We start from the raw sequence: 22,162 nt of genomic DNA, 5'->3' as shown, positions 1-22,162 counted from the left end.
GAGAGCTTACTGAGGTTTTAGAGGTTTAATATCTACATAAAAGAATCCTCACGGAATGCAAAGGAATAACATACATAGCGGGTGTAATGAAAACAGCTGCAGGACAGAAGCAGAGAGTCACAGGCTGCAGGGCTCATGGTTCTGAAACATAGACGTCATCGCTTCGCTTTGTCTATCTGGCTGAAGGTGCACTCACATACACTCACACACACACACACACACACACACACACACACACACACACACACACACACACACACACACACACATACACACACGCACACGTGCACTCACACACACACACACACACGTGCACTCACACACACACACACACACACACACACACACACACACACACACACACACACATACACACACACGTGCACTCACACACACACACACACACACACTCACACACACACACACACACACACACACACACACACACACACACACATACACACACGCACACGTGCACTCACATACACTCACACACACACACACACACACACACACTACAGCACATCTCCTCCAAGGTTCTTCAGCCCCAATGCCCACATCAGATGGCCAGCCAGTGCTTGAGCTGGAAAATGTACAGTAGCAAATACTTTAGTACTGAGGCAAACTGAGCAGAACCAAGGTTATTGACTTTACCAGTATGGAGAATAACTGGACCCAGTATTCTTGCATGCATTAATGCATATGAATAGCAGTCAGACGGTGCTGAGCAGAACAGAAACATGATGGCACCAGCAGGTAGGCCTGACTAGTGCTTCACCACCAGGGACTCTGCTTTATTTGAGGAATTGTCCTACAACTGCATCTAATAGTATATCCACTTCTTGTATATTGTTTTTACAAACTGGTCTTTATTTGCCATGACCTACAACTACAACATTTTGTCATACCATTACTTATAGGGACAGTTTAAAACTATTTGAATATATTAAGATTATTATAGGTTGTTTGTCATACAAGAACAATTTTACTAATAAGTATTTCACCAACTTCTGCCATTGTCATGGTGCCAAACAAATGGCTCTTTGATTTTTGATAAAAATCTAGAACTATACGGCAACGTGTGTAGTCATGTTGACATGCATGCAAACTATGCAGAATAATGCAGTGTGGAAATGCTGTCCATAGTACACAACTCAATTTGCTTCTGATCTCTGTGCTAACTCTTTCAGAATATTTGTATTGTTCTGTTTTATAATGAACATTGCAACAGCTTTTTTTAAAAATGCATTTTGAACCTATATATGGTTTTGAAATCAAATAATGAAATGAAATGGCCAATAGCATGGTTTTAAGCAGTCCTGTAGCCACTGGTGTAAAAGAAAAGTTCTAATTGTTTTGTCTGCAGATGAGGCACAACAAAGTAGGTCTTACCTTAAACTGCCTGACATTCCCCTCTTCTACCAGGTGATGTTCATGCTCAGGGGTGATGCAGTATGCTATCCTCTGCAACGGGGAGCAGAAGAATTACAGCTAAAGCAGGCGAGAAAGCCTGAAAAAGCAAAGCTATTAATCATTCAGACTAAAAACAGGCTCAAATCCTTTTTCCACAGTTGGCAATGCATGGCCATTTCAGTCTAATGCAGCATGGTCATTTCTGACCCATTTCTAAGTGTCAGGTGATGTATGAGGCAAAAAGAGACTTTTGGAAAATGTGCACCCAACGTATTAGAGTGCAAGAATGAGCTATTGAATATGTTTGTGAGGAATATTATATAAAATACTGACCTGCTTGAATGTGCCTGGCAAACTGAGGAACTTGTAGATGGCATAGAAGGGCACAAATAACATAGAAGACAAGGCAATGCCCCATCCCATCCAGACAGACCAGCGGGGGAAGACGTAGTCCTCATATTTAAGCTCACTGGTAGTAACTATGCTAGCTAACACCACAACCTGCAAAAGAGAGGAGATGGTCAACTGTCGTTCTGCAGTGACATTCAGAGACATCATTTGAATATGCACACCTTGGAAAAGAAAAAGAGGAAGCTGGACAGATTGGTGACTTACCAAGACACAGATTTCCACTTCAAAATATTCACCAACAATGTCTAACATTTAACAGTGTTATGATTTGGGCTTAATCTGAATACACAAAATCACCTTGTGGTGCATACGTGAGCCTAACCTTTGCTGTGATATTTCTGTTTCTGCTGGTATATTTGGGTTATTTGTGCCAATTCTGACCCCTGCCTCTAAAAAGCAAGCCAAGATGGCATACTTCATGCCGCTGTATCAATATCAAAGGGTAACGTGTGACACCATGTCCCAAATAAATGCCATCATTACTAAAGCTGCCCACAGTGGATCGGTTCCAGAGATTTCCCCTTATCTGCAGATATGGGTTTGGCTGTCTTCTGTGAAACGCTTGCTATATACTAACCTCCATCACAGTTTGCAAGAACCCCAATTCCAGAGAGAAAATGCATTTATTTATTTATATATTTTGCTGTTAAATGTGTGCTACAGATAGTTTGTCCTTTCTTTTGTTATCTTTCACCTTTCCTTTTTACTTTGTGCGACCTTTTCATATAAACACGACAGGGTTGTTAGCAATAAGCACAGCTGAAATATTCATACATCTGAACTTTGTCCCGGTCTTTGTGGAACAATGTTTTACCCTCAAAGGATCATATGGTTCCCCTAACCCTGTTCGTGGAAGCCTTCCGACAGAAACATCTGCCTTCCATTGTCATGGAACGGTCTGCGTCTACAGAGAGACACATGAAAACTGTTGGGAAAACTGCCTTTGAAGATACTGCTTTTCTTTACCTCCATTACACTTGGATGTGCCTAAAATGATTGAAGCAGGAAGTCCAGTGCAGTTTAATCAGTGTAGCTGTGCCAATTTAAATGCGATAAAATTATTTTTGCTAGTGTGACAGGAAAGTGATAACTGCATCAGCTAATTAGATTCAGTTTTTCTTCACAGCAGGTCAGAGTGACTTTGAGTTCTTGGCCCAGGCAGCATTGAGCAAGCCAGAGCAATGGAAAAAAAAACCCACCCTCCTCGGAACAATGAGCAATAAATCTTGGAAAAACAAAGACTAGAAAATGAGAGCATCCTTCTCTCTGGTCATTATCAGATATTAATTTAATATTGTTTTGTTTAAGACTAAGAAACTGTGAATTTTAGTAATTCTTTAGTGCATTAGGGTAAAGGGACATGGTTGCACAGTTTAATCATACATAATTCACTCTTTTGTCATCTGCAGTTAGGTCATCTCCAAAGGCTGCAGTCATTGCGTTTAATTACTCGAAGTGCCTGTTAATGAATCAATCATTTCTTCTTTATAAACAGCAGTTGTCATCAAGTGGAAGCTAACGTCATAACTAGATTATTATTTCAAAATCAGAACAGCAAAACTGGAGAGAAAGGGATTTAAATAGAGTGATATTTAAACATTTGATGCTGATTTGGAGAACCTGTTTGAGATCTTTGGGCAAAAATACTGCACTGATTTGGGTTTCCAGTCCGAAGCATCATGCTAAGAGGGACATGCAGCTCTCTGTGCTTTGAGCCAGTGTTGATCAACGTCCTGTTCATGTGCTCTTAGTCAGAGTAGTCAAACACGACAAGTCACTGTTTCTCCATCCAGTCATCAGGTTCTATCAGGATGTTCATGTATCGGCTCTGATCTAGCACTCAGTATACCCGTGCCAGGTGTAACCATGCCAGGTGTAACTATGCCAGGTGTTCAGCGCTCTTGGTTTAGGTCTGCACAAATAGGAACTGACCGGTGGCTGTTTAGCGGACTGAGAATCCTGAGGTAGGTGGAGATGAATCTGGATCCTTCTTGCTCTCAGTTACACAGCACATTTGGGCCTGATGCCACAGCTTTGCTTCCCTGGCTATTGACGCTCACCAGCAGAAAAACAGGGCTGACGAACTTCCAACACAGCCTCCAATAGAGTCCTGGCTTGAAACCCATCATCCGTTCAATGTCCTCGCTGAATCTGTCCACACCTGAGATGGACGAACAGGGACAGAGACATGCACGTGTACACACACACAGACACACACACACACACACACTCATACACACACAAACTCTCTCTCACACACACACACACGCACGCACGCAGAGGGTCATCCAGGCATCATTCCCAGTAGAAAAATACACTGATATCTCTCGTCTCAGTTTGACCTGAAGTTGGTGTTTATAAATTATGGGATGAGAGAGGGTTACAGCAACACTGAGAAAGTAAACAAAGATGCTAAGACATCTCAGCGATGCGTGATTTTAGTCAAACTTCAGACTCTCACAACACCCTGAAGCTGTTCCTGAAACCCTCTGATTAAAAGCTGTCACAAACCAAACCTGTCTTAAATGAATCCTGCTTCCTGCTGAGATATATGTCGTGAACTGTCTACGGGAGGAAACTTTATGTGATGTTTCGAGTCATTTTCCAGTGTTCACTGTGGTCACATTGCTTTCTCACTCAAAACACAATATGATATTCTCATATTCTCTGATGATCTCTGCTAGCACACTGTCTCCATGAAGGATTTTTATGATTTTCCTACTTAGAAAAGCCTTTTCTTTACATAATCATTGGCAAAAACAAAAGTAGACACAGCAGTCTCAGCCTGGCTAGGGTGACATAACTAGCTTTTAACTAGCATAACTATTCCTTTTAAGGTTAGGCAGTTTCTTCTATGACTGAAAGTATATGAAAACATAAACAATGTAATTATAACCCACAGATGCTCTTGTGATTGGGAAAGACAGGTAAAGAACCACAGCTGTTTCAAACATAAAGGCTTGGGACTGTACAAATGCTGTATAATTTCCCGTGGTTTGGCTGTTTTGTGGATATAAACTTGCTTATGTAAATGTGGTTTGATGAATGCTGATTTTGGCGTGACTTAAAAGTGGCGCAGTCTTCTCTCAGTATGAGCACCCTTCACAGTGTGAGCACTCTTCTCTCAGAGTGAGTGCCCTTCTCTCAGTGTAAGCATGCTCCTCTGTGTTTTTCCCAAGGTGGGCTTATAGCAGTTGAAAACAAACAAACATACAAACAAACAAGCCAGCAGTAGCGAGGAGAGTCTAAAGAGGCTGGGACTACTGTGAAGTCACCCACCATAAAACCAGGACACCCCTATGGCCTCCACAAGAACCCCAAACAGAATAGAAGTCCCCGCCGCATAGGTGTCCAGCAGGGTAAAGATATAGATTCCTCCCTGGGGACAAAATGATTTAAGCAAAGGCAGAAAACCAACAGGTGAAATGCTGAGACACAGAATAAACGCAGATGCTTTCTGAAAGGCTGAACGGTATCTGTGATGCACCAGTGGTACAGACCAATGGTACAGATCATTTGCCCTCTTTACAGATTTATCTCTATTTTGGTGGTCGTATACTAATTCCATCCTCTGTTTAACTGCTAAGTAAGGATTTATATTTGAAGGCCAGATTGTATTGATCACTGTAAAGTACATATAAGTATAAAACAGAACGATAAAATAATATAAATGTACAAAAACAATTACAGGTATACATCGGCAAATTTTGGCAATGTTGTTTTGTTGTAACTCGACTGTGCATCTGGCATGCACGCATTAACACTGCCAACAGAGGTTCGGATCCATGCCTTGAGGGGTGTGTTATCACGTGGGGTAAAACGTACTTTAGTAATGCAGAGTAAGGCAACCAGGAATGTCCCAAAGGCAGTGACGAATGTGAACAGTTTCCTGTTCCTCCGCAGGATTTTGAAGTCATCTGTGAGTCCAGTAATGACTGCTTCCATACCGCCCATCTATACGAAACATGATACCAGGATGAGAGCATGTATGTGCGCAGTAGTGACTAGGTTTGTGCACAGTAGTGTCTACGTATATGTACAGTAGTGACTAGGTTATCTGCCATTTCTGTTAACAACTTTTTTGCCATGTCTCAAGTTTTTCTTATTAGTTACGTTTGTGGGATTTTTTATTTTTAGCAACTGGCACAAACTTCTGAAGTACAAAATCCTGTAGTATTAACAATAACAACTTGGGGAAAGAAATCTTTTCAATATATTTTTTTCTTGTTATATGATTCAAATCCTTGCCATCCGTACCTAATTATATTAGTGCGTCAGGTTTTGATATGTCAGTGCCTGAGTTCACGTTCTCCATCTCTTGTATTTTTTACGTACTGATAAAGAATATTACTGATGGAATGCAACCTAACAGAATAGATCGCCTCAGCTGTTTGTAATACGCATGATGAAAGGACAAAGCGGAAACAGTAACATAGAAAGAATAATGAGGCCATACTCTAACAATGGGGGCCTGCATGAGTTCCAGATGCTTTGCCCAGCTGGGTCGCACTTGCTTTCAAACCACAAGGTATGGTTAGGAATCATGGAACGTTATTCCATCCAGTACGACACTCACTGAACTGTCTATGCCGAGGGTGAGGAGCATGATGAAGAAGAATATGGCGAAGAAAGTTGAGCCAGGAAGTGTGGAGATGGCCTCTGGGTAGATAATGAACACTAGACCAGCCCCTGAAACACAGACAAAACAGGTTGTCTTGGTTCCTCTCAAGGTTTCTTCATCGTGTTCTAGGGAGTTTTTCCTTGCCACTGTTGCCCTTGGCTCGCTCACTGGGGGCTTGGACTTGAACATTTGTAAAGCTGCTTTGTGACATCTGTTTTAAAAAGTGTTATATAAATAAATTTTGATTGATCGATTGACAAAACCAGAGGCATGAGTAGTACAGTCAAAAAAACAAACAAACCCCAAACCAAATCATTACCAAGTACAACAGTAAAAAAAGTAGATGCAGCTTTACAGTTTGCATTAGGATTCACGTAATTAACCTTATTTACTACAGTATTTTAACAGAACCTCAGTATTAATAATTCATAAGCAATGTTGACAAGTTAATTAACATCATTACTTCATCACCGTACTGCAGCTCCATGACATCATGGTCAATTATATGTTCCACAATGCCACAACAATGGTGGCTGCTTTGTTCACATTATGTATGGTTTATTAATGTTGATATTAATGAGCTATTATTGTTAACCAATGCCACAAGCAAAAGCCAATTCAAAAAAAGGCACCTAGAAAGAACCAGGGGTGGAAGGGAGACTGGTGTGTGGTCGATACCTTCAGTGGCCACCTCCTTGATGCTGACACCATGCTCGTGGGCCATGTAGCCCAGCACGGAGAAGATGGCAAACCCTGAGAAGAAACTGGTGATGCAGTTGATGGTGCTGGTTAGGATGGCATCCCTGCACAAAGAACAGGAAGCAACAGCATGCCTCAGGGCATCGTCCAGAGTCTACAAGAACCCTGCTGATTTCAAACCAGTGTTGGCATTTACCTCTCAGTGACAAAGACCTACAATGATCAGACTGCTGATGTTAGGTCTGTGCTCCTATTGTGGTATAGGTTTGTTAAAAGTCAAATTTGATGGAAACATGAATGCCATCGTAACAAACTCACTAATACTGTATTCTACAAGCTACTATAAACCATCTTTCAGAGACCATAGTACGAAACTATGTGCATAAGCGATGTGAAAAAACTGTAGGAGATACTGTAATCCAGGGACACAACCTGACCATCTGTAATTTCTTCCTACAAGTCATTATGCAATGGTTGTTCAACAAAATGTAACATGTACCATGTTCAGTTTGAGACTTTTGTTTATGGACCATTTCATGCACTCACTAACATCACCAAAATGGGACTTCAGAGTCTTCAGAGTCATTTTTATTTGAACAGTAATTTATTTGAACAGTGACAGGCTTCCCTACTAGCATAGGCTACAGGTTGCGGTTTTTCAAAAGGAGGAGCTGCTTTTTCCCACACCATGAGATCTCATGCTTATGGAAACCATTGAGCCATCACTGGTTTGGGAAGATGCACAACCAGAATATAGAGTTTTTTCTTTGGAAATGTGACAGTCCTTTGGGTACACGTATACAGCTTTGGGGTCTGTGCTCCTATTTGTACTTGTTGCATGTATACCAGCTCAAGGGAATTTTGTTATATGAAGTTTTGTACATGACTGAGTAAGTAGCTTTCCAGGTATTTCTTGAATAGTTTAAAAACAGTTTGAGGAATCAACAGGCATCTTCGTTACGTTTGGAGTTTTTCAGAAGCAAGTCCTTGAGGGAATCTACTTGCTCTTTCATAGATTGTTACAGGGGTATTCATTTTGCCCTTCTGTCACGCTTCTGTGCGAGATTCATGAAAAATTGACTGTCCATTAGTAAATTTTATACTTAGTTAAAGGTTTTTGTTTCAAATTAAGCTAGTACATGAATACGGAATACTGTGCTGAGCAGCTCATTTCCTACAAGCTTAATATTTTGATATTCTGTGAGGCTTGACAACTAATATAAAGCCATTGTTCAGTGCCATTCTCTCAGTCCCTCCTGAGATTTGGTGAAATAGTGTGACAGACCACACTTTACTAAATAAAAGTTTTAGACATTTATTCCACATTTCTATACTACGTTATTCATGTATTTCACTAGTTGTGTGAGCCAAACACTGGTAAACTTATTTCAAACACCAAAACAGTTGGTTCAAATGAGTAAAGGTATATTTTCACATGAGATATGATACGATTCTAAAATCTGACTTGATATTTTCAAATTTAGAGCCATATTATTGCTGACCTGAGGTTGTTCTGAACATTTTGATCTGAAACATATGGGTATCATGCTATAAGCAAATACCTTTAAATTGAATTTTTGAAAATATGCAAAAATCCAGAAAATGCCCTGACATTTCAGAGGGTTAAACATTGGTCATCAGTGGATTTTTATTATATAACTCGATTTCATACAATTTCTAACGTAAAAGTTTGTAACCCTTTATATTTCTAACAAAGAACCAGGCTCATAAACCCTTTTATAATATTTCTCACATAAACCTGGATTTATTAAGACTTGTGCACCTCACAGCAGCACAAATGCCCTTATCAGCAGGTGGGAGAAGAGACTGTCTGACATGCTCTTTAGAGAGGGACACAAACCAGAGACACTGGCTTGACCTGAGCAGAAGTTCACCAGGAGCTACAGCGCTGAATTCAATTAAGCAACAGCTCGAAGGGAAAACCTGGAGATCGGCGTCATTTACATGGACTGCCATCCACGTAATGAAAGTGAGAGGTGGGCGCAAGACTGATGCATCTGCCCTTTATACTACAGGGCTGGTGATGGGAGGCTGTGATATCTGAACCCACCACCTTGCAACAGAGACAAGTCTTACCTGTAACAGTTATTGTTGAATTTATTGTAGCTGGCAAAGGCGATAAGGACTCCGAAACCTGCCCCAAGAGAGTAGAAAATCTGAGTGGCTGCTTCAATCCAGACCTGCAACCATAAAAGCACAACCTACACTGCAGAGAGTGACAGGGAACCCTCCAGCATGTACAAGGAAGTAAACAATCTATATTAAAAGGGATAGACAGTGTTAAATATTGTAGCAGTGCTGGTAAGTTAAATGAGTCACTTCCAGGTCGTTGTAAGGTAAAGTTCAAGCAGCCAGAGACTCACTTGAGGATCGTTGAGCTTATTGAGGTCAATGTGGAGGTATGCACGGATTCCGTTCATAGCGCCAGGGAGGGTGACCCCTCTTACCAGAAGCACCAGCAGTACAACGTAGGGCATCGTGGCCGTGATGTACACCACCTGCACACATGCACATCGACACCTTATGAGGCACGTGCCTGTCTTAAACACCCACCATTATTCAAAGTTATACGAAGTTATTAAAAACCTGATTCAAATAGACATTCATACTTTTCTCAAAAAAGTGTAACTGTGCAAAATAGATGATTTAATCGCCCCCCCCGAGATGTGTAATATCCCAATCTGCTGCCAGTTTTTCAGCGAAGGATACACTCGAGAATCATAGTACCTTCCCCGAGGACTTGACGCCCTTCCAGAGACTGAAGTAGAGAATGAAGACCACCAAGCCCAGGCAGAGGCTCAGCTCCCAGCGGGGCTCCTTCAGGTCATGGATGCCGTGGCTTTCATGGAGGCGCAAGACCTCACGTCTAGACAAAAGGCCAAATCAAAATTCTATTAGATTCTCAGTATATGTGTTAAAATGTTGATTCTATGCTGCTCTAATTATAGACTACAGAGTGGTTTATCTTACAATGCAGATTTTATTTCAAAACAAAAGACTGCAGATTAGAATGTCCCTGTCACATGAGTAGTCTAAGCACCATACAGTGTAAATTATTACTTTTCACTGCTACTGTACTACTACTTGAAATTAGGGATTGCAAATCATTAAACAAACAAACCAAATTTACTCAGTGATGTTGCTTCACTCTGAGGCAAGACAATGATGTAAACAACACTGACTTCACCATTCACCACCAGAGCAAAGGTTTCCATTGGATTAAAGGGGAAAGTTCTGTACTGGCTAGTTTAAAACCAATATAAATCCAATCATCCATGCCTTTCATTTACCAACAAGGGGGACCTTCAGGAACCCTTCAAAACCAGACCTATTCTAGATGGCAAAGTGTGCATCTCAAAAACAACAACAACAACAAAAAAAGGTTTGTCATGTCAGCTAGCTGTACAGGCCTGGAACAGTTGTTGTGTGCAAGTACTATTTAACCAAATACTGAGCTATTAGTTACTTTAATTAGCTCAGATGAAATGGTAGGTTGTAGGGGTCTGAACACAAAAAGTGCCATGATTTTAAGTCATACTTTGACTTCAATTTTCTAATGCTTACTCTGGATAGCACATCTGTAATCCAGAACAGTAGTAGTAAATGACAGCAAGACCCATTATTAAGTTAAATGTCGACAGTAACAGGCAATAAAATTGTCATTGGAATCTCAGTCACAGCCCTTTTAAAATCTTAAGTTATTTAGAAATAAAGCACTTAGCACTATGTAGCCCTATGTAGCCCTATGTAGCCCTATGTAGCACTTAGGAGTGAGCTGGTTAAAGTTATAAATACAGCAATCTGGGAATAATAATAATAATAATAATAATAATAACAACAATTATTATTATTATTATTGTTGTTGTTGTTATTAATAATAATAATAATAATAATAATAATAATATTACTACTACTACTGCTACTAAAAGAGTGTCAAATACTGTTAAAATCACAGTAACAGCACAAGAGTAAAATATGAAAAGTAGTATTTCAGATATTCATGGATTCCTGAAGTTATACAAAAAACAGGTGGTGTATTTTATCATACATGATCATGGGACAGCAATGATTTATTTCACATGCTTTGTGCAGAGACAGATTAATAGTAGATTATTTTTGAGAAGACATCTCAGCTTCTTTCCATGTTGTTTGCAAGTGGTACAGAAGTATTGGCATCACTGGGAAATATGAGAAGAGGCCATAGAAAATGTTTGTTTTCTGGCTTATTAGCTTGATTTTACAATGAAAAATCATCCACGACTTCCTGTTTCACTGGGCTATAAATATGAGGTTACACGCAGACTCCACTCCTTATGTCATCCATCATCATGAGGGAGATTACAGAATACATCATTTATTAGGGCAATAAATAAGAAGTTTCAAACAACAGGAGAACTTGTGTGTATTTTGCCCCATGCACAGAAAGAATGATGGTTCGAGAGTCAAACCTGCCTCCAAAGATTATAGTGTGGAAAGCTTGCAGCTCACTGGAACTTTGCAGCAGGGTTCTGTTTTGTCTGAGGGGATAAGAATAGAGCTTCCCAGCAACATGCATCAGAGGTGTCACAAGGTAACACAGGAAATAAGGCAGAAAGGCTTGCCAGGGGAACTGTAATGCTGGGGGTAGATTTTCTTCAGATGTCTTGGAAATCATGGTCAAGAACACGGCATCGTGGACTCAAGAACCAGGAGGCCAGGCCTAGGCAGGATCTCCCAGTAGCCAATGAACCAACGCATTCAAAACATAACTGTAAATCTGTGGTTCATGGACCACAAAAATAGCTCCTGGACCACAGAATGAAGCTTCTTCTGTAGCTTTCCTAGTCCCTGACCTAAATCCCACTGAATGTCTGGGTTGAGCTGAAGAGGAGAAGCGAGCTAAAAAGTGAGCCACCTCTGGGTGCCACCTCAGACAGCATACTAAATATATATAACCTACCTGAATGTTCATATAGCTCTCATTTTTGACATATTTCAGAGCCTTTTTGCTCATCTTTACCAAGTGTGCCTGTAATTCTAAAGGAAACTACATTACTAGTATTATTTTAAATGTTAAGATTATCTACAGATTATCAGAAGAATATGAAAATGCTGGTAGCCTCTTTATGAAACTGATCCTTTTATTCGTAAGGGCATGTATGCTCAGGAGAAATTGAATCTGTATTTTACGACTTCAATTCTTAGGTTGTCACTATAAACATACACACAAGGCCTTTCGTCAGCCTCTTCAAGTGATCTGGCAGATTGTGGATTACCATTAAAGCCCTCTGGGATTACTTTCTCTTCTTCCTTTTCCCCCCTGTTTTAGGTGGAAGGGATTTCAAAGATGTTTTATGGTTGCATAAATAGAAAAGAATGAAAAACACAAGAGAGATCTATGGGGCCTTGATTTTACAGTGATAAATAATAGTGTTGCTGCATGTGTCCGAGAAAAATATTGACCCCACGCTTTCTGAGAAAGGACTGTTGAGAATGGTTGTTTCTGGTTGCCAGTAATTCAGTAATTCTCTGAACTTTAAAGGGAAAAGAAGGTAAAGCCTTCGATTTTAAATAATAAACAAACCACTATAGGAATATACGGTTTTCTGCATTTCCTTCCAAAATAAAAATCGTGTGCAGGAACATGGGTTATTCTTTTCTTTGTACTTTACTGTTTATGGGTTGCAATGTATGAAATGATACAGGACATCTTAAAGAAAATTTTCTTTATAACAGGACATCTTAGAGAAGACTATAACTTTCTACCAGGACATCTTAAAGAACACTATAACTTTCTAACAAAATAGCTTAAAGAAGACTTTAACTTTATAACAGGATATCTTAGAGAAGACAACAACCATATAACAAGATATCTTAGAGAAGGCTTTAACTATATAACAGGATATCTTAGAGAAGACTATAACTTTGTACACTGAAAGGAATGGGAAATTTAATCTCAAGTGTTCATGATGCACTTATCACTGCAACCTGTCATACCTGCAGGTTTCAGGACTCAGTGCCCTGAGAGTTCATTTCCCTGGTCACAGACACTCATCTGAACATCCTGGTGTATGCGTTCTGCTGTGTAAACAATGGTTAATTTGGCTTCTCTGAGAAATATGGACGGGTCTTTTCTTCATAATCTGAAACAGACTTCATCGGTCTCAGCTAAATGTTCAGCAGCTGGGGGGTTCGGAATCCATCACATTATTCTGCCCACAGTTGTCAAGAGTGTGTACATTTCATCTTATCCTCTTTTCATGCCTTTTCCTGCTTTCTGTCTCTGCCTGGACCGGCACCACTTGATGCATCCTCCTATCTTCGGTGGGTCCAACATTCTTAGTGACGCACTTGGTAGTGTCTCGTGTTACTGTAAGCGTGGTGGTCCTAATCGTCCATCAAGACTGTCCTAACAGCAGTTATTCTTACGGTTTGCACACTGGTCTGCTTTCTCAGTATAGCTACACTTCTATAAAAGTCTTTTTCTAGTGCCTCCCCCCAAGCCTCTAAAGAGAACACAGATTTTATTGTGAATGGTTGTGATTAGAACTAAAGGAATGTTACTTTGAAGAATTTCTTGTATAAACACTTTGCTGTGGATGCATTCACTAATACTACTGATTATTTGATTTGGTAGACATGACACTGGCTAATTATCAAGTTGATTCCAAGTAAATCATGTTGATGGAACCGATCCATCATGGCTGGGCATTAAATCGAACACAGCTGTTTCAACATGTACATCACTTGTGATATTATTAAAACAGTAGACACTGTATATTTTGTTCTTAAAGAGCCCATACAGAACAGAGTGCACTTGCTAATTACATAACTGTGTTAGTGATGTCGTAACTGGAGAAGTCGGATTACAAGGTTTAAACTTAATCTTCATATCCATTGCCTGCAGATTTTGTTTACACAATCTAAAACATATTAGCTATTTTCAGCATTATATACTCTGAATTAATAAGTATTGCAATTAGAAAGCAACTGTTGCACTGCAGTTGATTGACTTATATAATTCATGAGCTCCTTAACCTTGTCTGGTAGTGAGTGAGGGAGTGTACACAAGCTAACAAATTGTCACGGAATGCTCCCCCCCCGCGGGTCACGTGATATGGCCCGCTACATACAGGGGGAACCACGTCTGTTTGTAGCTATGCTCTCCATAAGGACACACACCTGCATGGGGTTAATCGTAACATGTCTGTCTATTTAAACCCCAATTGGTATGCACCTCCATGTGGGTCATTGTCGATGTCATTGTAGATGTAGATAATGTTTTGTAGCCTCAATGTTAATGTTTCTTAGTCTTTGACAGTGTTATTAATGTTCATGTTGTAAATGTAAGAATGTTCACCGTTTGTGTTTTGTGTGAGTTCCAACGTTTTCTTGTATGTTCTATGTTATGAAATGTCTCTAAACGTCAAAGAGGTCTGTGCGTCCTGTTCCGTACCCTGAGGCACTCGGGCAGTCGTTACACAAATCTTATAGACTCTAGGCTCAAAGTGAACAGAACAAACAGAACAAATCCCTGGCTTGCCACAACTATTAGTACCTGCCAGGAACCAGTTAAGGTCCCGAAACCTAACCTTGACTCACCTCCTGCTTATTGACACCACAACTTGAACTCTCATTGGCCATTTCCCACGCATGTGTTTAATCCTACCCAAATGGACATGGCTTGAGCGCTTCATTAAAGTCCAGGAATCACAATGAATATCTTTTCGGGTTACTGTTAAAATTCATAGTATGCCACACTGCAGCATCTCTGTTGAGAGTTGAGGAGTCCCCTACTGTGGAAAACTGAATTTCCCTTTTCCCTGCCTACTAGCTCTGAGTGCTTTCTTGAATGAGGCACAACACAGGACTCCCAATCAGAACAGACCTCATTTATCTTGCCTCCGTCATAAAGCCGCAGTAATAAAAACAGCATGTTTAATTCTAAAGTATGAAGAGAGGCTGGAAAATGCTTGTGTAAAAATGAATTATGATTGCTTTTGTAATATAGAGCCACACAAATGTTGTAAGTGGACATCAAGGAAAAAATATAAAATAAAACGAAAATGTAGGATATGAGCCCTTTAAAGTTGCCTAAATAATACATTCCCTCTTTTCCTAGCTGAAAGTAAATGAATGAATAATGATACAATGATAAGTCTACATCATCAGTACTAAAATGTCACTCCGATGATCTAATTACAGCTTCTTCACTTCATGAGCATTACTTGTCTGTAGTCTACTATATTGCACTCTTGATGTTGTTCTGGTTTTGGAGATAAAGAGATGAGATCGAGAGTGGAATTGTGTGGTGTTGACATTGCCGTGTGACCTGTCTGCATGCAAGGGAGTCAAATTCGTGCCAGGCAGTAAATATTCTCCACACTCTGGTCAAAGCTAATTGGTACTTTGACCCCCCTGCCCCGCCCCCCACTCACGGGCCAGGGGACTGGACAGTGGAATAATTCATATGATCACACACAACAGCTTTCAGATCCCTTCTGAGTTTCAGTGAACCAGAAGAGCTTACCATTATAATGTAAAAAGATTTCCACCAGGAGAGAAGTTCAGGAATGTGTGTGCAAGTCTTTATGATGACATTAAAAAAAAGCACCCGTGGACTACTCAGAAGGGCCCGAGAGGGTTGATTTAAAACCCCTGCCTTGCTTCTATGTCGTTTTGTTGATGCCTTATGCTCCTGTCCAATTTTCATAATGCAAATTCTGACTTCACCATATGCTCTGTCAAAATGAAAACAAAGCACTCATTTAGCGCTTAATGATGTTGTACACTTTGGTTGTTGTTTCCGAAAATAAACAAACAAACAAACATTTGTTGAGTCAAGACGTGCCACACCAATTAATTCAATAGCAAGATATGTTTCACTTCTTTTTCTATCAAGCTTTTCAGTGTCTATTATCAGTTTATTTCTGGGCAGTATTTAACCTGCACTGAACTTCCGTTCTAAAATCAGAAGATATCTTTTCTCGTTGTGCTAAAAAAGATGCTCAAAAGGAGAATGTAATGTAATTTAGATGACGACGAAGTTTGTCTCCGGGAAGCTCCCCCATTGAGGGTTTTTTCTTGACAACTGCTGTTGCTATCTGCTCACCAAGGAGAGAGATTGACTAGCAAAACAATGCTCTGAAAAGACACGTGGGTGGTTAGCTAGTTGGTGAAACTTTCTTTTGTTGAGGATGTCATATAACATCACACTTTCCTTTGTCTCGCTGCCATAATTGATTACCTACTGCAGTGGAAATGGTGGTGACATGAATACTCATGTGGAAACAGTGAACATATTCCTTCGTTTTCTGATTGCCTAGTGTGCGTGCTGTTTCCTGTTTCTTTACTATACGGTACTGACCACTATGCCGATCATTCTATTTATTCATGCTTTGTTACAGAAAATGACACCTAAAACTGATGCGGTTAGTTAGCATTTTCTAAGCATGCTCCAACTGTGGAGTCAAGGAACAGACTTCAAGGTGTTTGTGACACAGCAGCGGTTGGTTCTTCAGTGGACAGCTGGTACCATGGTTGGCCATTTGGATAAGCGAGGTGCCTTAATCCATCTGAGGCTCATTGCATAGGACAGCTGTGTGTAACGCTACACTGGAGAGATTAGGCTACCTGGGGCTCAGATGGATCATGGCTGTGGTAAGAGAGAGGTAGAAGGAAGGCAGAAGGAGGGAAAGACTGCCCTCCGGATCCCTCCGGGCGGACCGGCGAGTCGAGGAAACCACGACCCAAAGAGAGCACGCAGACATGTGCAATGCAAAGAGGCAGGGAAAGGGTTAAAGTAGTACACTGAGGGCATGTGGAGTGAAAATGCATGAAGCTAGAAAAGAGAGACAGAGCAGAAGACGAGGCAGGTTGGGGGGGCTGAGCGTCTGTGCAAAGCAGCAGGCAGTTTGGCACATCTGCTCTAAAGGGGATGTGTGTTTTATTGTCTTTGCGTGCTGGGGTAGTGATGCCTCAGGCTTTCTGTTTAAAAGACTAAAGTTTATCTTTGTGATTTACACTGCCATTCACACGTCAAACAGCTTAACTATGACGTCTTCTGAGCTGAGTTTAACAAAGGTATCAAACAACACCTTCCCATGCACAGAGCTTGATGTACAGTGTTAGGAGTTAAACTGTACTTCTCTGGGAAACTTTTTTGTCCAAAGTGTTTTTCCTTACAATTCTTACATTCATGTTTGCTTTTTCAAATAAAGACTGTACTGATTTGTCATTCTCCACTGAAAAATGTAATTGAGTCTAAGACTGTGTTTAGTCAGAGGGATGTACATGAATTTTGTAATGATAGACAACAGCTAAAACGAGCTAAATACAGTGTTGATGGTTGAAGCTTGTTTATCTTTGACGTGGTAGAAATTAAAATGTTTTGCTTGTTATTTTAAAACAGAGGAATGCATGTTAGGGAGATATTATTAAGCTTTTTCATATCACAAAGGATACGGAGAAAGCTTACAAAAACATCAGAATAAATGACCACACTTGTTTAGCACAAACATTCTAAGGGGCAGAGAGCTAGGGGCATTCGGGCTGATAACTGTTTGCTATGACACAGTCATGCACGGTCATGCAGCTCAGAGATGAGCACTCTGTATAATCCCACTGGTTGCTCTGGGTTCCTCTGGACTTTAGAACCCTACCTCCATGGTCAAGTGGAGATGGCTTTCTTTGAAGTGCAAACCAAATGCCTTTCTTCTCGTCTACTTCAAATGTCCCAGCATGCAGCATTAGAATGGAGGCAGCAGATTTCAGGGGTTTGGCAGCAAACTGAAAAGTTTCATTGATGCTCGTGGTAGTGACCCACTTTTACTGTTCAAAAGCACGAGACAACTGTGCTGGTAGCAGGCAAGCTTCAAAAGAAATGACAGATCACAAAGCTTCTAATCAGTGTTTCTGCGTAACTCTGTGCTACATGAAGTAAACCATCCTGTCTATCTGTTTCTGATCTTCTAAAATCTGAAGATTTCCCCAAAATATCTGGAATTTCCCCATCCTCAAGTGTCTGCTTAAAACTAAACAGAGTACCTGAGGGAGGCCTTTTCAGCGTCACCTGAATGCTGCTGATATATGGGGAAATATAGGTTAGACAGAGTGGCACAAAAATGCTCCTTTCTTTAAGTCTACACTTTAACCACAACTGCTGAAGCCAAATAAAGCAGAACACTAATGCTGCAACCTCAAGAACAGAAACATTTAAAACAGATCTATAGATTTTTTTTTTGTAAATTAATTTAAAAAGTATTATTATACACAACACACATGTCGAATCCAGTCTGGTAAAATGTACTGACCTATGCATCAGAAATGTGGTTCAGAACTTTAGGTGAGAATTCAGGAACACCACATTGTGTTGCCACCACACCAAATGTCACTTGAATTATTACCACTAAATAATTCCTCATCATACTAAGTTTCGGAATGATAAAGTCTATGCAAAACATTTAACTGTCAAATCATATTGTCAGACAAATGAGAGAGGTCACAATATCATGCTTCAAAAACCTTTCAGTCCAATGCCTAAAACTACCCTCTGTGCTTCTTGATTTCGTATCAGTAATTCAGGAACAAACCACTCAAATCTTGCAGTGATTGACTACTGGATGTAAAACCAGATGGTCTATCTTAAAGCCGGGAGACATTCTGAATGGCCCACTTCGTAAAAGTCATTTTTCTGGATGTTTCCTCATATGGAGGGAACTTTTTTGCGTTATGACTTTTCCTGCACCTACAATAAAGAGAACGTAAACCTACACGCTCTGCATCCACCTCGCAATCTGACGCTCGCACGACCACTGCGCTTGGCTCACTCCTCTCCGTTACGACACCCTGCGCCGTCCTAGATGGTCACCATGTCACGTTACAGCCGATTTAAACATACTGTTCATCTGTTTCTACAGAATCCAAAGTAACACAGCCATCTTACAGATTTTTATCTTTTTAAAAAAAAATTCCTCACACACATTTTGGCAGGAAGTTGCTGACATTGTGCAAATGCTTTACAGGGTCCCCACTAGCACAGAAAAACCAGTACTAAGCACAATGGGCCTGCAGAGATAAAAGATGAGAAGAAATGCTGAATTTGAAAAGCATTGTGGTGGGTTCTACATAAGGGGCTCTGTCAGTCAGCTGTAATGGGATTCTGTCGATGAATTAGGCAACATGACAATGTCAAAAAACTAGATATGAAAACAAATACTCCATGTTGTCATTTTAATGAATATGGCAATCATTCGAAAGCATGGAAAGCACTTTTTTATTTGAGCGGCACTTTCTAGGAAACCTGGAGACCTGGACAAACAATTACCTGCAATCCCCACTGCACAGCATCTCATTGCCACGTACTTCCCACACTGGGCTAGAAGGCACAGATGCTGACTAACGTCGAGTCTTTGCAGTGCTTCTCATTAGAGGTTTTCAGAACAGCCCCAGAGAAACACCTCACTTTGGCACGCATCACACCAGCATGACCAGTGCTTGGCGGTGCCTGGCGTATCACGAGTCAGGTAAATTCAAAGCACTGTCCCCCAGAACTGTTGCTGGTCATGAACACTGCAAAATCGCAGTGGGACCAGGAGATTAGACACTGGGAATTGGAGGACTTACGTGTAGAACTCAGCAGCAGGTGTCCTCTTGTACTTGGCATAGGGGGTGTTGCCCAATGAGGTGGAGCTATTGAAGTGCTTGGGGTCTTTGCACAAGGGACTGTTCCACGTGTTGTTACAGTGTTGCCAAGGCAACTCGCTTGTGAATGAGGAAAACAGGTAGTAGATGGACCAGGCTATAATGACGTTGTAGTAGAAGCCCACATACAAAGCGATGATTATCACGGTGTAGCCCACACCTGTGAATGGAAAAAGAATGTTCTGGTAAAGGCTCATAAAGACTTGCGGTCACCTTAAACTGTGGAATGTATCTCTGTTTTCAAATGAGGCACATGTGGGCACAGTAAGCACAGAAAGACGTGTTTCATTTCAAAAAGGCAGTCTACTGGCTATTTGACACCACGGCTCATTTTCGGCAGATGGGAGTCAGAAGAGAGAGAGAGGGAGAGAGAGGAAGTGAGAGACAGGTTTTTAAAAACACACCTTTGAACACAGGGCAGATCTTCCACACGGTGGCTGCCCCTTCTCGGTTATACTGGCCCAAGGCCAGCTCCATGTAGAAGAGAGGCATGCCCGCAATGAAGAGGAACAGGAGGTATGGGATCAGAAATGCCCCTGGAGGAACAAAGTGTATGGGCTTTATTATTGTGGAGACAGAAATAAAAGTGAGAGAGAGAGCAAGAACTGTCTACTACACTGAATTTTGCAGCTTCTGCAGTGAAAAAGTGAATTCTGTGAACAGCTGCAATTCTCTAATATTTTTATAAGACACACATTTATAATATTTAAGGAGTGATTGATGGTTGCACAGTGCTGAGGCTTCGGGGTGCTTTTTTTGAGCAGTCACATGTAAGCCAACTTTCTGTCCTACTGCGTAATGCTGGCCATTACAGTCAGAGGAGACTCTTCAGGTTTGCTCATGTTTAAAACATCAGATATGTGTCAATTAAACGTCTCTTTCAGAAGCAGCTTTTGTCTAAGAAGTTAGTAGTAACGTTTTCTTGTTAAACTTTTTTTTCCCCCCTGAAATCCTACAAATTTTGAAAAGTTGTTATTTCAGAATTGTTCATTTAGAACTGTGGGTGGGTTGTACAGAAACTCAAATAAACACTGGGAGAACAGACGACTGCATTGTTTATGCTGCTATTGCAGGATACATTATACAAAGCAAAGAACGCACGCTACAGTAGTGGCAGTTAGCTGCTGGCGGGTTATTTACACAAACCCATTAATATTTTGCGGAAAGTCTGAACTATTCTATCGATTCCTGAATAATTTCTGAAAGGCGCTTTCACGCGAAACAGCGACAGCACTGGACAGTGGTTCAACAGTGTAAATGGATCTGGTTGATTTGATTTAAGTTTTCTGATACTGTTATGGACACTAACTAAACTAAACTTTAGGAATTTTTCCTTCCCTCGCAAAATAGTAACAAGTCATCCCAGCACTGGGGCTTAATTCTGTTTTCTTTCGGGTTATGCAAACATTATAAATGTTTTGATGTGCAATAATATAACCGTGTAACAGCAAGTTAGGAAGAGTGATGCACGTTTATGACGAGTTAAAGAGGCGCTCGGGCTACTCACCTCCCCCGTTCTTATAGCACAAATACGGGAACCTCCAGACATTGGCCAGGTCCACAGCAAAGCCGATGACCGACAGCAGAAAGTCGAGTTTCTTGCCCCAAGTCTCTCTGTCGTCTTGTTCCGCGGAGCCAGAAGTGCGGATGCGGGTGCAGGATGCAGGGGTGGCGAGGATGGACGAACTGGTGTACTGGACCCCGTTCTGGTCCTTCACCAGAATCAGCTCCACGTCCTTCTTCTCCACGTTGTACATCTTGAGCGGCGCCACTGACGATAGTTTATGTTCCGGCATCACCTGGATATTCATCTTCGCGGCACTTCGATGCTCGCGCACCCTCGTGCTCTCACGGCCCCGAGGATGTGGCGAGGTTGAGACGGACGCCGCTGCTAGTCGCGCTGACGACGATGATGATGGTGATGATGATGATGATGATGGCGATGATGGTGATGGTGATGATGATGATGATGATGAAGAGGAGAATGCCTCCGCTAGGACAGTTCTTTGTCTTGAAAAGTTGGAGATATCCACTCCGTTTCATCAGCTGTGGAACAAGCATACACAAGATAAAACAAAATAAAAGTTTAGCAACTAACTTATAAACTGTGCGGGACGCAGGAGAAAGTGACACTGTAGGATGCAGTTTCAGCATTTTTAAATCAGACAGCATATATAGTCTATGCGTAACTTCCAGTGAAAGAGATTTAAGTATTTTTAAGGTTGTGAGGGGATATTGCACTATTAATGTCTGTTAATCTCGTGACACCTTGGCAGCTATATCCTCTCGCGCTCGGCCGATAGCTTTTAAAAGCAA

At 41.0% G+C, this 22,162-nt stretch overlaps 1 protein-coding gene across 1 annotated transcript; it reads right to left on the bottom strand.

The window, feature by feature from the left end:
• Positions 1 to 511: 511 nt before the first annotated feature.
• slc6a2 (solute carrier family 6 member 2) lies at positions 512 to 21,673 on the bottom strand. The gene is made up of 14 exons (XM_027031287.2): positions 21,354 to 21,673; positions 20,251 to 20,382; positions 19,769 to 20,006; positions 9,893 to 10,031; positions 9,529 to 9,663; positions 9,242 to 9,345; positions 7,124 to 7,248; positions 6,401 to 6,513; positions 5,650 to 5,778; positions 5,104 to 5,203; positions 3,885 to 3,985; positions 1,747 to 1,914; positions 1,393 to 1,464; positions 512 to 583 (listed from the first exon to the last, which is right to left on the bottom strand). Exons 1-14 carry the CDS (start codon positions 21,655 to 21,657, stop codon positions 560 to 562), a joined length of 1,884 nt encoding a protein of 627 aa, XP_026887088.1. The 5' UTR covers positions 21,658 to 21,673; the 3' UTR covers positions 512 to 559.
• Between the last annotated feature and the right edge of the window lie 489 nt (positions 21,674 to 22,162).

This window comes from Electrophorus electricus, chromosome 21, assembly GCF_013358815.1.
Source record: "Electrophorus electricus isolate fEleEle1 chromosome 21, fEleEle1.pri, whole genome shotgun sequence".
In the NCBI taxonomy this organism is placed as follows: domain Eukaryota; kingdom Metazoa; phylum Chordata; class Actinopteri; order Gymnotiformes; family Gymnotidae; genus Electrophorus; species Electrophorus electricus.
Note: the sequence above shows the minus strand (reverse complement) of the source record. Positions and strands in the feature narration are given on the sequence as shown.

Excerpts from the sequence above, each read along its gene's own strand:
- slc6a2 (XM_027031287.2), bottom strand. The coding sequence starts at position 21,657 with ATGAATATCCAGGTGATGCCGGAACATAAACTATCGTCAGTGGCGCCG. Across the intron at positions 7,249-9,241 it reads TTCAACAATAACTGTTACAG|GGATGCCATCCTAACCAGCA; the intron begins GTAAGACTTGTC and ends TTCTTTGTGCAG. Across the intron at positions 5,204-5,649 it reads CCTTACTCTGCATTACTAAA|GGAGGAATCTATATCTTTAC; the intron begins GTACGTTTTACC and ends TTTTGTCCCCAG.